The sequence below is a fragment of the Macrotis lagotis genome, chromosome X (genome assembly GCF_037893015.1).
Source record: "Macrotis lagotis isolate mMagLag1 chromosome X, bilby.v1.9.chrom.fasta, whole genome shotgun sequence".
Lineage (NCBI taxonomy): Eukaryota > Metazoa > Chordata > Mammalia > Peramelemorphia > Peramelidae > Macrotis > Macrotis lagotis.
The window spans coordinates 543002233-543018408 of NC_133666.1; the positions used below are offsets into that span (position 1 = coordinate 543002233).

Here is a 16176-nt window from a genome sequence, read left to right on the forward strand (position 1 = left end):
GAGAGAGAGATAGAGTCCCGTATTGCAAGGGAAGTCAAACCACCAACATTTTGAGTACCATCTTCCCTCAGACCCAGAGAGTAATGGTCAAAGACTCTGAACCTAAGAATATTGGGCATAGTAAAACCCCAACAAAATGATTATACCTGTTGTCCAGTTCAGGAAGCAGTCTTTGCGGAGGAAAAGTCCATTTTCCTAATCACCAGAAGTAATAATTGCAGATCAATGGCCACAATAGGCAGCATTCCCAAGTTACTGGTCCTGCGTTCAGCCCCAGTGTCAACTTATTTAGGAATGCATCTTCTTTAGAGAAGAGGCCAGTCATCCTCACTAATTGGTACCTAGATGGGAGGCAGTCTAGATTAGTTGAAATAGAAGGGCAAGCTAATGGAGAACTTGCAAATGCAAAGAAAATCAAACCATTTCCATCACCACATTGACCACCATTTTCCCAAAGGAGACATCCAGGATTCTGAAACCAAGAGGTTTGGGATAAACATTGCTTCTAGTCCAGTGCCCTCAGATATTCTGGAAGGCAATTAATATGAAGATGAAGCCTTGCAACTGCTCTTACAAATTCTTCAACCGTGACTTCTTAAGTCCCAGAAAAGAAAGTTCTTGTCACCAAAGGCCTTGGTACTGTCAAAAGATTCATTAGTAGGAACTGATATGATTTTATCAGTGGAAATGACATTAAAAAAGAAATATTAGCATCTGTTTTGCCACTGAATTCCAAGAAGTGCAGTTGAAACCTTTTAACATGGATATCTCACCCATTAGAATATGAACTCTTTGAGAGGAAGGATTTTCTTGCTTTTTCATTTTCATTCCCAATCTTAGCATAGTTCTTCACTAGTCTTGAACTTTATGTCACTTAATGACTTCTATTTTTAATTACATTTTCCTTTGAACTTTGAAACAAGTCCCCATGGAGACTTCATCTTAGCACCTGCTACAATAACCCACACAATTCTCCACATTACCTGCTCTGGGGTTAAGATGTTAAACTGTATGCTCCCTTAGAAATGACAGTGATCATAAGACAATATGTTGATTCCTATCCATGGAAAACAGATAAAATAAACCAATAAATATTAGTTAATCATTTGTTTTCCTATAGAGGTCATATGTTAGACAATTACACATAGAATCTCTAGCACAGTCTTACAGATAAAAGATCTGGGTTAAAGTCCTGGCTTTGATATTACTAGTTGTGTCAAGTTAAGCAAGCCACAACCTCTCTGAACTTGTCACCTCATTTGGGAAAAGGAGATAATGATGACATACTTCACAGTTGTGTTGTACAGAATGCTCTTTGAGATCCTTAATATATTGGAGAATTAGAAAACCTGGATTTTAGTCTAAGATATAATTTGGCAAGCATTTATCATATGCCTCACATATATACATGCATGCATATATACATACATGTATATATATATATATATATATGTATATATATATATGAAAGAATGAACAGGTAGTGAGAAGGGAGGCAGATGTTAAGTGAGGTCCAGGTGTATGTACTCAACCCTTCACAATCAGAGGTGAGGCACAGGTGAGACACATTTCTGTCTCCCCTCACCACATGTCTAGGGTAAGGCACTGTGCTTGGATCAGTGATTGCAAGTACAAAAGTTAGAATTTCCTCTTACTCTCAAGGGGTTTACATTCTATCGGGAAGCTGGGTTATAAAATGGAAAGAGTTAAGTTGGGATAGGAGAGTGCCACTAAATGCTACCAATGCAGGTTGGCACCTTTTTGTAATTTACAGTGGCACTAACCACCAAGGAGAATCATGAAAGGCTTTCCAGGGGAAATGATATACCTGAACTAAGCTTTGAAGAAAGCTGAGGCATTTAAGAAGTGATGGAGAAGTGCTTTTCAGGGACAGGAGCTAGTCTATGCAAAAGCATAAAGGAAGGAAAGGAATGTTGAGTTTCAGGGAACAGCAAGTAGGCCAAATTTGTTGGAGTACAGATACTAGAAAGGAAATGATGGGAGAGAAATTTGCAATAGCAGCCAGAGCCATAATGTATCTAATAGTGTTCATATCTTGGGCAAGAACAAGGAGAAAGGAGGGAAGAAAAAAAAAGGGGGGGAATTTACATAATTTTGTTGTATATTTAAAAGGAACAGCAAATTGTGAATAGTGGATTTGTAGTCATGTGCCATTATCTTTTTTATTGTACTGTTATATTATGTTTTATTCCATAAATTAAAAATAATAATTTTTAAAATTCAGAATGTGAAGGGCTTTTGAAAGCTAGACTGAAGAGTTGAGTGCTATGTAGCCCTTCCAGGGACTTGATATCTTTGTACAGAATAGACATAACTGAGTACTCTAGTCATAGAACCTTATATTGGAAAAAGTAGATAAAAGCATATAACTTTTACCTTTTTAATTTTTATTTTTTTGCTTCTCCCTTTTTTAGTCTGATCTTCTTTCACAGCATAACCAATATGGAAATATATGTATCACAATTATACATGTATCAGATTATTTTGATATTCCCAGGGTGAGAGGAGGGAAGGGTAAGAGGGAGAAAACTTTACAAAAAATAAAATTTGACAATTATCTCTATAGACAATTGGAAAAATAATTATTTTTTAAAAGAATGATAGTTGGAGAGTAGGTGACATTGTGTGGAGAGGGAAGGAAATAATTTGTTAGACCTAATTCCTCAGATATCTTTATTCTTTTATTTTTTGTTGTTTTTTTAATATTTAACATTTATTTATTTATTCTCATTTTGTACAAATAATGTTTTTTATACATTAATAAAATATTCTTGTTTAAGAGTAAACTAAATACCCACTCCCCCCAAAAAATATAGACTCACTTGAGCGATAAAGTAAAGGGGAGAGAAAAAAATTGAAATTAAAAAGAAAAAAAAATAATAGTAATAATTGTAGGTATGGCCAGGTGGTGCAATGGACAGAGCACCAGCCCTGGAGCCAGGAGCACCCACGCCTATATCTAGCCCCGTACACCCAACAATCACCCAACTGTGTGACATGCAAGCCACCCCAAACCCACTGCCCGCAAAAACCAAAAAAAGAAAAAAAAAGACCTAATTCTTCAAAGGATAAATTTACCTATCTGAACTAGAGACATAGAGGATGGGTTTAAGATGTTCTGTCTGACAGTTCTTTGGTTATATGAAATCATCTAATCAGGTTTATGCTTCTTCACCAGTTCCTCTTATGATACCATTTATAGAACTTTCTCCATCTAATAAGCCCCTTCTGAAAATATTTCAGTTTGTCATTAACCCTTCTAAAATATGAAGTCCTGGACTTTGGTTGGTTCTTATCCTTTATTATCTAAGAAGACCAAAATGACATAACTAAATTGTTTGAGACAAATCACAGTGTTTCTGACTGTGGCTGATCAGACCAATATGAGCTCAGAATGCTCTACCAGAGGTTGGGCACAAATAGTCCTGGGGTGCTTATTCTAAACTTACAATGTCACGTTTCCTTTGAGCTGCTTCATTTCTGCCTCCTTGTAGAGTGCAGAACCCTTACTGATGAGGTCATGCCATGTTGGGTAGTTCTGTGCCAGTGTGACCCATGCTATACAGTCAATTCTAAAGTTTTTCAATGAGATTTCCAGGGTGTCTTGGTATCGCTTCTTCTGACCCCCAGTGAGAGCTTGCCCTGTGTGAGTTCTTGATAAAATAGTTTTTTTTTGACATGTCCAGCCCACCATAGTTGACCTCTCTGTAGTAATGTTGGAATGCTGGGCAGTTTAGTTCATTAAAGGACCTCACTGTCTGGTATTTTCTCCTGCCAGGACAATTTAAATGGAAACAATTCAATTTCCTGACACAATTCTGGTAGACTGTCCAGGTTTCATGGGCATACAGCAATGAGGTCAGCACAATGCCTCTATAGACCTTTAGTTTAGTACTCAGTAGTCACCTTTTAGTAGTCACCTTTTCTCTCCCACATTTTCTTTCGGGGAGTCTCCCAAATACTGAGCTAGCTCTGGCAATGTGAGTATCAGTGTCGCTGTCAATGTGTATGTCCTTGGAAATGACACTGCCAAGTTAAGTGAACTTGTCCACAGTACTTAAAACTTCTCCATTTGCTGTAATCGATAGTTCCACATGTGGATGGTGTGGTATTGGATGATGGAACACTTTGTTACAACTCAGCTTCAGAGGCTGTATTGAGTGCACAATCATCTGCAAATAGAAAATCATAAACCAACATTCCCTCCACTTTGGTCTTGGCTTGTAGCCTTTTCAAGCTGAAGAATTTGCCATCAGTGTGGTAGCTGACTTGAGGCCATGTTCTTCCTCAGAGAAGACATTTGATAACATAGTTGAAAACATCATACTAAAAAGTATAGCCACAGGCTTGTTACACTCTATTGGTGACTGGGAAATCTTGAGAGCATCATCCACTATCCAGAACCCAGACATGCATGCTGTCATGGAACTGACATATAATACATATAATATATATGACATATAATACTGATGAACAAATTTTGACATGATTTTCCATAAAGCCTCGCAATTGACAGTATCAAAGTTCTTGGACAGATCTACAAATTTTGTATATAGACCTCTGTTCTGTTCCTGACATTTTTCCTGGAGTAGTCAGCAGCAACACTAGATTGATTGTTCTCTACCTTTTCTGAAGCCACACTGGCTTCAGAAGGATGAAGGATAAGCCTGTTGAGAAGGACTCTGGCAAAACTCTTACCAATAATGACTAGAAGAGAAATATCCTTGTGATAGGGTCACAGGACAATCTATTCCCTTACCTTTATATAGATGGACAATGGAGGCATCCTTGAATTCTTGGGGAATAATATCTCTTCATTCCATATAACCAGGAAAATTTCAGCCAGTTTTTGGATAAGCAATGGACCCCCTACCTTGTAGATCTCAGCTGGAATAGAATTAGCACCAGGTGCTTTGCCACTTGAAAGGAACCTAATGACATTCAAAACCTCTTCTTCAGTTGGACCTTCAGCTAGAACTGATTTAACTTGAGGTAAATGTTCAATGGCTTCTTCATTAATTGATGATGGTCTACGAAAGTGTTCAGCCCATCTCTAGTATTGTTGTCCCTATCGTTAATCAATGTGGATCCATCAGCACTGAGCAGTTGAGATGCACCATATGTCTTTGGTCCATAAATAGCCTTCAGGGCATCATGAAAGCATTTTAGTTTGTTACTGTCTGCATGAAGTTGAATTTCATCTTCCTTCTTACTGAGCCAAGAGTCCTGCATCCCTCTGGGACTTTACTTTTAATGGAATTAAATGGGGCCTTCTTAGAAATGGATGAAGTATTCTGCTGGTAAAAACCCTGTGGAGTTCTTGTTTTTTCACTTAGTAGTTTCTGTATTTCCCCCATCATTTTCATAATGTTCTGGCCTAGATGATCAAATGCAGTGCTGTACACCATATCTCTCAAAACTGCCCACTCCCTTTCTGTTCCACTGTTACCAACTGTGTGTTGGCTCAGTTTACCCTCCAAATCAGCAACAAAGTATTTCTGCTTAGAGAGACACTCTAATCTCTTGACATTAATTCTTCTAGTATTCATTTTTTTCCTTGGGACTGTTGCTTTGTTTGAATATGAATATTTAGCTTACAGAGGAAGAGTCTGTGATCAGTCCAGCGCTCTGCACAGACATTGCCTTTGTCACACTCACATTGTGTCTGTCTCTTCACAACCACACTGTCTAAAAGTTGTCTAGGAAGTTTTATTGCATTTAGGTAAATGGAAGACAGAATTTATGATCAGAAGTTCATAAGATTCACAAATCTTCATTAGAAAATGACCATTGCCATTGCTGTTTCCAACTCCATTCCTCCCAACAACTCCCTACCGTGTCTATCTGAGTTATAGCATTAAAGTCACCCAGAATTATAATCTTGGCCTCTTTTGATACATTGATGATAAAGGTCTCCAGATATTCATAAAATTTTTCTTTAACTTCATCTGTTTTCATCAAGGTAGGAGAATAGGCACTGATGATGATGGCATGGTATTTTCTTAGAAGAGGTAATCTCATTGTTCACTCCTTTTGGTAGGCCTTTGAGAATGTTTACTAGATTAGTTTTTGATTGCAAAACCTCCCCCAGCTTCACAGCATTCCCTTTCACTGCAGTCACTCCAGAAAAACATGTATCCATATCCCATTTCAGTAAGCTGGCCTTCATTTGCCAGTCTTGTTACACTCAGGGCTGCTATTTGGATACCATACCTGCTGAGTTCTTTATCAACAAGAGTTGTTCATCTTTCAGGTCTATTGGATCTTGTGTTATTTATGAGTGTGCACACACATGTTCCATGCACCAATGGTGAGTGGAAACTTCTTTGAAGATGTTTTTGTAGATTTTTTTGGTATCTCAGCTGCACTGTGGGATTCCCTGCCTGCCACCATAATCAGGTCAGGATTGAGTAGGCGGACAATTTTTAGGGCACCTTTTTTATCCCCTTCCTCACATCAGGTGGTAAGCAGTACAATCCTTAAAAGGACTGCTCAGTTATACAGGGAGCTGTCGATTCCCACTACTGCTTTCGTTGGAGAAATGACCCCATGGCCTGGGCCACCTGTGTGCAGGATTATGACTACATCTCCCAATATATCTGCACCTGCTATTTTGTCACTTGCCTGTCTCCACAGGACTTTGAGGAATGGTTACTAGTGATGTCTTTTGTTGTGTGGGTAAATTGGGTTTAAGTGAGGTATAGCTGCCTCACTCATCCAAAGTCATCATGATACAGTATAACAAGTTAGAGTCAAGACAACTAGTGATGGCTCTAGATGCAGTGGATGACCTTGGCATCTTTAGCTTTGGAATGAATTGTTCTTCTCTGTCCATTCCACCAGTGGAAGACTTCACATACTTGGGGGTAGACACCCCCACCACTGCTCACTGATGAGTTTGAGACTCCTTCAGTTACTCTCAACTTAGTTTAGCCTGTGTGCTGAAACAGTTTGCTAGGGTATGGCTGCTATGCATGCTACAGCTTCTTGGAGTCACAGATGAGAGTTAGGTGGCTCAGGTGGATAGAAAAGGTGGAAAGCAGCCCTGAACAGGGTTCAGCAGTCCTCATAACAAGGTACTAGTCTTCCTTGAACACAACCTACACCCTGGACTTCCTTTGATTAGTATATAAGATTTCTATTGAAATCATATTAACATTTTTTGGCAGCTTCACAACATTGTTGGCTTGCTCACATTGAACAAAACTCACTTTTTTTCACATGTTAAACAAGGTCTCCCCACTCTATACTTGTCCTTCTAAAAAATTTACAAGTATTTCTTTTCTCTCTCTCCCAAGTTGCCCCCTATTTTAAATCAAAACTCTTGAAACAAATTTGCACAGTCAAAAAGCCCAAATTTTCCACATTGGTCCTGTCTAAAAACATATGTCTTATTTTGTACATTGTATGTATCAGCTATATGTCAGAAGATGAATAGCATTGATAAAGAATGTTGCTGTCATCAATTCCCTGGAATCTTGACCAATCATTGAATTGATCAAAGTTCTTAAGTCTTTAAAAATTGTTTGTCTTCACAATGTCATTGATTAAATTTTTCTCTCCTTACTTCATTACCATCAATTTATAAAAATCTTCCCAAGTTTCTCAGAAATTATCCCTTTTATATTTTCATATAGCACAACAGTATTGCATTATATGGGCAGCTAGGTGATGCAGTGGATAGAGCTCGGAGTTTGGAATCATGAAGACTCATTTTTCTGATTTCAAATCTGGCCTCAGGTATTTATTAGCTGTTTGACCTTTGGCAAGTCACTTAACCTTGTTTGCCTCAGATCCTCAACCAGAAAATGAGTTGAAGAGGGAAATGGCAACCCACTCTGATGTCTTTACCAAGAAAACTCCAAATAGGATCATGAAGACTCAGATACAACTGAAATGACCGAATAATAACAAAATTTCATTACATTCATGTCAAAATTTATTCTGCCAAGTGCCAACTGGGGAGCATCACTTTAATTTCCAGTTATTTTCTGATATAAAAGTATTATCATTAATATTTTTATATGGATCTTTTTCCTCTTTTAATCTCTTTGAGGTATAGGCCTAATAGTGGCATTGGTGGGACAAATGATCTTTAAAATTTAAGTTCAAGACTTTATAAGACTTACCCATCAAATTGTCACCTTGTTACTTTTGGCTCAGCCATACAGTCTTTTGGCATTCGTTCAAATCCATCAGTATTATTATTGTTAGAAGGTCCTCCTAAGTTCATGTCATGTATTGGTTTAATAAATATGCTTTCTATTTCCTTATCAAAGTTATTGATAAAAGATTAAACAAGACAGTAAAATGCAAGGCCTGTGACACACCAGTGAGAACTCCTTTGAGATTGTTTTTTGTTTTTTGGGAAGCAATCAAGGTCAAATAACTTACTGCCCTCTAACTGCCCCATAATAGTTTTTAGTGTGTTTGCTGAAATGTAATCTGCAGCTTTGGAGGGAATACCAATAATGATGATATTTGATCCATTTGAATATTTTAATAGGCCTCATTAAAAAGATTTATATCCAATAGAGCAAGAAAATGAAATATTAGAAGGGAAAACAGGAAGATGAAGAAGAATTACAGTAGAGACAGTGGCTACTAATAGTACATTAATAAATTTCTACTAGTAATATTATAAAAAAATTAAATGGAGATAATGATAATGATGATGATGACAACGAGGCAGTATGGTATAATGAATAGAGAGCTGGGCTCCAAGTCAAATCTTGCCTCTGATACATATTATTTGGTTTTTTTGTTTTTTGCTTTTGCAAGGCAAATGGGGTTAAGTGGCTTGCCTACGGCCACACAGCTAGGTAATTATTAAGTGTCTGAGGTCAGATTTGAACTCAGATACTCCTAACTCCAGGTCTGGTGCTCTATCCACTGCACCACCTAGCTGCCCCTATGACACATATTATTTGAATAACCTTGGGCATATTGCTTAAACTCTTAATGTTCTAGGCATTGCCACTATAATTACAAAGAAGATGTCAGTTTATATTGGTGGAGGGAAATTTAGCTTCTTCTCCTTGGAAATCCTTGCACCAAAGAAAGCAAGATCCAATCCCTTTCCCTATTAATAATGATAGAAGATCTCTATATAGGGTTTTGTGATTTACACATTGCTCTAAATTACATTTACTTATTTAATTATCATGTAACTGATATGGGGGAAATAAGGAATAAAACATTTAATAAGAGTCTTCTATGTATCAAAACCTATTCAAAGTACATTACAAAAATTATTATCCATTTGATCCTCACAAAAACTCTGGGAGACTATTATTATTCTCATTTCACACTTGAAGACTGAGGTTAAGTGATTTATCCAGAGTCATATAGCTAATAAGTGACTGAGACCAGACATGGGTCCATGTCTCCCTGCCTCCAGGTTCAGTTATCAAACCATGGTATCATATAGTTATCTCTATCTAGATTGAGGTATTGAGGTTATGGTCACACAGATAACTACATCTAATACACAATTATCTTTAATGGGACATAAGTATCCTGTTGATTTTATTCATTAGAAGCCTTCAAATTGCAGCATCACTGACTTTTTGCTTTCCTAGGATATTTTACTAGATAAAAACAAAATTGGATTTTCATGTTTTGAGATGACTAGAACAATGAAATCTATGACATCCTGCTGCTGAGAGTCACTGGATCTTTGAAACTGCCTTGTAATTAAATACAGATTTATAGGATTTTTGTAGAAAAGAATATTGCCTCAAAGATGAGAACTGTATCCCAGTATCTTTCTTAGCTGAAGTAATATCAATTGGTCAACCAGTATCTTATTCTCATTTGAAAAACCCCTCTAGTCAGCTGTTATTGTTGTCTTTTCAATTATATTGAGTTCTGGCTAGATATATGCTGTGTACTTTTGTCCTTATAAAGTTAAAATACCTATTTGTATCTTTTTTTCTACTTTCAGAATATTTTTCTCAGCACCTTGGAGAATATGAAAATGTTCTGGCAGCCCTAGAAGACCTAAATCTTTCCATCTTAAAGGCAATGGGCAAAACAAAGAAAGTAAGGGAAAATTTTGTTAATTTTTTTTAAAATATATGCTTCCCAAAATTAATTTTACTAGTACCAATTTTAGCATTATAAAAAATTATCCTGATCCTTTTGTTAATTATCAAACATTTGATTTCCTTTAATGGAGATCCCTATTTCTTGGTGGAGCAATGGGGTTATAAATGAGTTGTCCAAGGTCACACAGTAAGTATCATGTGCCTGAAATCTGATTTGAACTCAAATCCTCATGACTCCAGACTTGGTGCTCTATTCATTGAACAACCTAGCTGCCCCCACCTCCCAGGGAATACCTATTTTTTTTAAAAAATCTATTAGGTTAAAAAATTATTTTAAAAAATCTATTACCTGGGATTCTCAGCCTTTTCTGCATAATTACCCCTTTTTGCAGTCCCGTGAAACCTATGGATATCTCAGAAGCATTGTTTTTATGTTCTATTTTATCTTTCATTTATTTTTTTTCCATTACATAGATATTTTATTTGTTTTTCCAATTATATACAATGGTAGTTTCTACCACTCTTTTTTTTTGCAGTTTTGGGTTTTACAATTTTTTCCCTCCCTTCCCTCCCCCTAACAGAAGGCAATTTGATATAGGCTTTACACTTCAGAATCATATTTTAATGCATAAAATAAAATATCATTACAAAATAAACCAATTAAAATGAAATATAATTATCAAAATATAAAAAATGAAGTTCACTTATAAAGTTTAAGAATCCTTGGTATTCAGTGTGACAAATATTTTTGTTGGAAAATTAACCTGTGCCTTTGGGAGAGCCTTGTTCTATTTTAATACCTGCACAAATTCTATTCTTATTTTCAACTTAACTTCTACTCAGACATTCATATTGGTTATTTTATTGTTGTTGGATACAACCTTTGAGCATACTTTTATTTGGTTGCCACAATTTTGCTGGATGTGATACTGAATTCCCTTTATAAGATTTCTAACTATTTTTCTGGGATACCTTTTGGCTTCAGGATTCAGTTTTTTTCTTCAGAAAAAAAGACTTCCATGTGATTGTTAGAACATGCATAATAATCTAGGATTGATTATTAGGTAATATATGCTTCTAAAGTATGCTACTTTACACAGCATACATATATGTGCATATATAATATACAACATATGTTGCTAAAGTATGCTACCCTCAATTTTTTGCAAGTTGCTTTCAATACTCTCAAAGAGAACTTGGGCTATCAGAAATTCAGCAGTGTTTGGAAAATGCCAATTACTTTATCAAGATATCAGCATTTGATTTTAATCATTTGAAGACATGTGAGGGAAAAAAAACTTACTTAAAAACTTTTGAGTTAGTGCTCAATAACTGACTTCTTTTGGGGTTCTTGTTCCAAGCTAATATTCTCACCTTAAGTCTGTAATATCTAGGCTTTGAAAAGAAACCATTTCATGCTGATGTGACTTGAATATAATTGAATATACTAAATCTGTAACATATTTCAATATATTCATAATAATATTTCTAAGGCATGGAAGATCATAAAGCTACCATATAGACTTGATTTTGAAATAATATATTTCTCAGAATGTAGATAACTTCAGTGCTTATACCTTATTTCTTGTTACTTTGATATTCAGGTCAAACTAGATAGGTATTTCAGTAATGAAGGCCATGAAAAAAAGATATTTAAATGAATATTGAAAAATGCAAAATATATCTCCTCTGAGCTTACACTTGTTTAACAGTCTTCGAATGAATTATTTGACCAGTCAACTGTACCAAATAGGACCTGTGGGAAAAGTTGTCATTTAGCAACCACTAGAGGTAAATAGAATGATGTATTTAAGAGCTACCTTGAAGATTAATTCCATACATGTTTTAGGATAGTTCTACAAATATTATAGAATGAACATGTATCCTGGAGGAAAACCAAGAAAGAAAATGGGACAATTAGGTGTATATTAATGAGTATCTAATTTGACATAAAATTTATCTTGTCCTAATATTGTGACTGTTAAATAGAGCATGTGATACACAATCAGAAATGAAATGCTTTCTTGCCTTGTTTTTTAAAATATGGACTTAAATTTATGCCATCTTTTTAGTAGTCTCCAAACATTCTAATATCCCATTTTATTTCTTCCTTTACTTTGTCCCCTTTCTCTCTTATGTCAGTCTGCTCTCTGGGTTACCTATAGGGTAGAAGGTGTTTGATGATTAGCATATGGAATTAGGAAGTTGGTTAAAGCATTTCATTTAATTTTTACTCAGTCCCTATACCCACTTGAATTTAATAACTTCATATATATAATTATCTAAGTGAAAAAGGAAAGACAATAAACATTATTTTCATAAATTATAAGTCAAATAGTATAATACTTTCCAATACCTGCATATTTGTCAGCATTTTATGGTGAAAATCTTCTCCAATTTTTATTTTTCCTCTACCATCCAATTTTATTTAAGATACTTCTATAAAGAAAGTTTGCAAGAAAATGGTATTTTTTGATATGACACTGCATAACCTATTATTTGATGCCAGTGATGGTAGCAATAGGAATAATGGGAATACAACAGCTAGTTCTAAAAGTTTTGCATAATTCTACTGAGACTTTGTAAATGTCTTCCCCTGGATGATTTCCTCTGACATTGTTCATAGAGAGAAGGATTATCTTTTGGAGGCTATGTGAGCATCAATAAAAGAACAGAAAAGTCCTTTTCTATGAGAACCAGCTAGAAAGTTGAACTGGGACTTAACAAGCCAAGTTTTGATTCCTGTCTCTGATATTTATTAACTGTATAATCATGGGCAAGTCATCTAAGTCATCAAAACCTCTGTGTATTCATCTATAAAATGGAGATAACAGTACTACCTACTTCATAGCATTATTGTGAGACTCAAATATGATAATAGTGTAAATCATTCTTAAAATGTTAGTTTTTCTTGGCAAGAGCCACCCCATTCACAGTAAAAAGCAAATAATGCAAGGAATTTAATGTTTTTAATGGAAAATATAATATGCCAAACTTAATTTTAAAATTATTAATGGTTTCATATAACTTGATTCAATAAATAGCTGATATGATAACCTCATACTATGACAGACTGAAGAAGAGAGAAGGGAGGAGAAAAATGGTGGAGAGATGCAGAGGGGGTAGAGGTGGGAAAAACTGGGGAAGGGAAAGGAGTGAAACCAAGAAAAGAAAAAGGAAGAGTAGAGGAAATGAGAAGGGAAAGAAAGGAAAAGGAAGAGAAAAGAACAGATGAAGAGAAAGAAAATAGGAGTGGCAGGCAGAGAGAAGAGAAAAAATAAAAATTCAATTCAGTGAAACAAACATTTTTCAAATACCTGCTTTATAGAAGGTACATGAAAGAAAGAATGAAAAAAGACAGAGACTAGGAAACGAAAAAGAGGGGAAAGAAGGCAAGAGATAGAAACTGAGAGAAACTTAGCAAATTCTGAAGTGTAAATTTTAAGTAAATTATTCATCCCATTTTGTAACTTGTTTGACCTGTTCTGGATCTGTGCTATTGTCAGTGAAGAGGAGAGGAAGAATATTGAGTTCAGAGAATGGCAAGTAGTCAGTCCAGTTTGACAGGAACATAGAGTTTGTGAAGGGGAGGAATATAAATGAGGAAAGGGAGAGAGCCAAATTGTGGAGGTCTCTTTCCATTAAGCCCCTTCATGTGGGAAAAGTAAAGTGATATAATCTGCTTACAAGAAAAAAAAAACAATCCCTCAAATCAAGTAGTATTCTTTTTGAGATACAATCATGCAATTTGAATTTAGATCATCCTGTCAATTGGTCCATTTTTTATGAAGTATTTTTTTAATTTTTTAGATTTCCAATGATCATGACTTTGGTGTACATAGTCAAGCAATGGATCATTCAATCACCAAGAATTTAGGAACAGGCATTGTGCCAGATGCTAGCAATACAAGCTAAAAATTTAATAGTTCCTGTCCTCACAGAGCTTACATTCTATCATGGGAATAAAGCCTCTCTCTGTCTCTTGTCTCCGTCTCTCTCAGTCTCTCTATCTGTCTGTCTCAGTCTCTCTCTGTCTCTATCTCTGCCTCTGTCTGTCTCTCTTCCTTTCTCTTTCCTTCTCTCTATGTGTATATGTATTCACATATATATAATACATGTAAGCATATTTACATTTATACACACATACAAGCATAAACTATATAAGTAAATAGAAAGCTTATCACTTTGAGAACTTATGGTATAAGTGTAGCATGACTGCTGCAGTTTTAACATAAGCATCTATGTATATGACTACATATAAACATCTACAAAATAAGATCATTTAGGGGGAGGCACTAGCAGTTGAGACCAAGAAAGGCTCTATTTAGATTATTAGAAGATAATGGTCCATATATCCTTATTGTTTAATGATCATAAAATAGCTAAGAAAGAGCCCTTAGAAAAAAATCTAGTCCTACTCCCTTTTTATAGGTAATGTAACTGAGGTTTTGTGAGGAAATATGACTTATCTGAGGCCATACTAATAATAGGAAGTTGCAGGAATAGTAATTGACCCAGGTCTTCTGTGCCCAAATCCTGCAATGTGTCCACTGTGCCACAATACCTTAAATGATAGGCTCCTGCTCAAATAAAGGACAAAAGTAAAGAACCCTATTCTGCTCTAACCAAAAAAAGATACTGTAAAATTTTTCAAAAAACTATAATTTGATGTCCTTTTCATGCTATTTCCTTCTTTTTTAGAATATATGGATGTGCATATAAATATATGCATGTCTTAGTATATATTTGTATATATATGTATGTGTGTTTGTATAAAGAGATGTGCATATACATAAAAATAAACATAAAAGACCTTTTCTTATTAGGAAGAACTGATGGTATTTGTTTTTTTGAAAAAAATGAAATGAAAAGCAACTTATATTCCCTCTCAGATGGCTGTTCACCTGTTCACATTGTCAGAAGTAAGTGAAAAATGAATTTTATCTATTTGACTTAAAGTCTACACAAGAGCACCAAGGTCAGACATATTCACTTATAATTATGTCCTTTTCCTGCTTCCTCCTCCTGTGCTCCAGCCTTTTGCCATAAGTTCAAAAGCAAAATGGATTATTCATCCTTCGTTTTGGAGAGGAGAAAAAAAAAGGAAAAGAGAAATGATCACAGACCCAATTTAACATGGACAGTTGGGAGCCTGAACCTGATGTGGATGAGTGGGAATTATAACACCAACCCAATCATTGTCTTATATGTTATCAGTTCCATTAATTATGTTTCCATGTTTTCACAAAGAGGATAATCATGCTTATGGGTTTCACAAATGGATGAGTGACTCTTTAAAATCTCCTAGCACATGTGAATTCTAATACAAAGACTAAAATTGATTTCTTCTGATATGTCATATAAATATAAATGATAGATACACCACAATTTCCTTTGGGGGTTTTGGGGTTTCAGTCTTAAAAGAAAACTGATGACACACAACCAAACCAAATTCTGAATATGATCTATTTTGTTCATTATTTTCAAAACTACCTAATTCAGATTTTCAGAATTAATTATATACATCTCTAATGAAAAATCTTTAAATTATACTATAAACCAGTAGCTACTTCCCGATTTTCCAGGTAACTATTTGCAGAAAATATTATTGAGGAATTTGAGACCCAGGCCTTACCCAGAGGAACCTTCCAACAGACCCTTCAGTGGATTTTTGTTGTTGTTGTTTTAAAGAGGAAAGGTGGATAGAGCTGTGATAGAGAACCAGCTCCAAGGTCAGGAAGACTTGGGCTTTGGTCGTGCCTCTGACAAACACTGACCATGTGCCCCGGGGCAAATAATTTAAGCCCCCCCCTCAGTGTGCTAGGCAACTCTCTAGGGCTGTAGTCATTAAAAAAAAATTGCAGCTCTATATGTGGAGGGAATTTCCACACCTGGTATTCCTGGCCTGGATAAAATGATAGGTCTGATTTTAAAAAAAATGAAGTTAACAAGCCTTTATTAAGAGCCTACTATGTTCCAGACAGACAGCTAGGTGCAGTGGATAGAACACTGGGTCTGGATTCAGAAGACTCATCTTCTTAGTCCAGGTCTGACCTTAGAGACTTACTGGTTGTGTGACCCTGGGATAGTCACTAAACCCTGTTCG

General features: G+C 35.6%; 1 protein-coding gene across 1 annotated transcript in view; it reads left to right on the forward strand.

Annotated features, from left to right (window-relative positions):
• The window catches only part of NECAB1 (N-terminal EF-hand calcium binding protein 1), a 221208-nt gene that overhangs the window by 112312 nt on the left and 92720 nt on the right, over nucleotides 1-16176 (forward strand). Inside the window, exon 5 of the mRNA XM_074199984.1 lies at nucleotides 9968-10065. Coding sequence (XP_074056085.1) covers nucleotides 9968-10065 — 98 coding nt within the window. The remainder of the gene's footprint in view (nucleotides 1-9967; nucleotides 10066-16176) is intronic.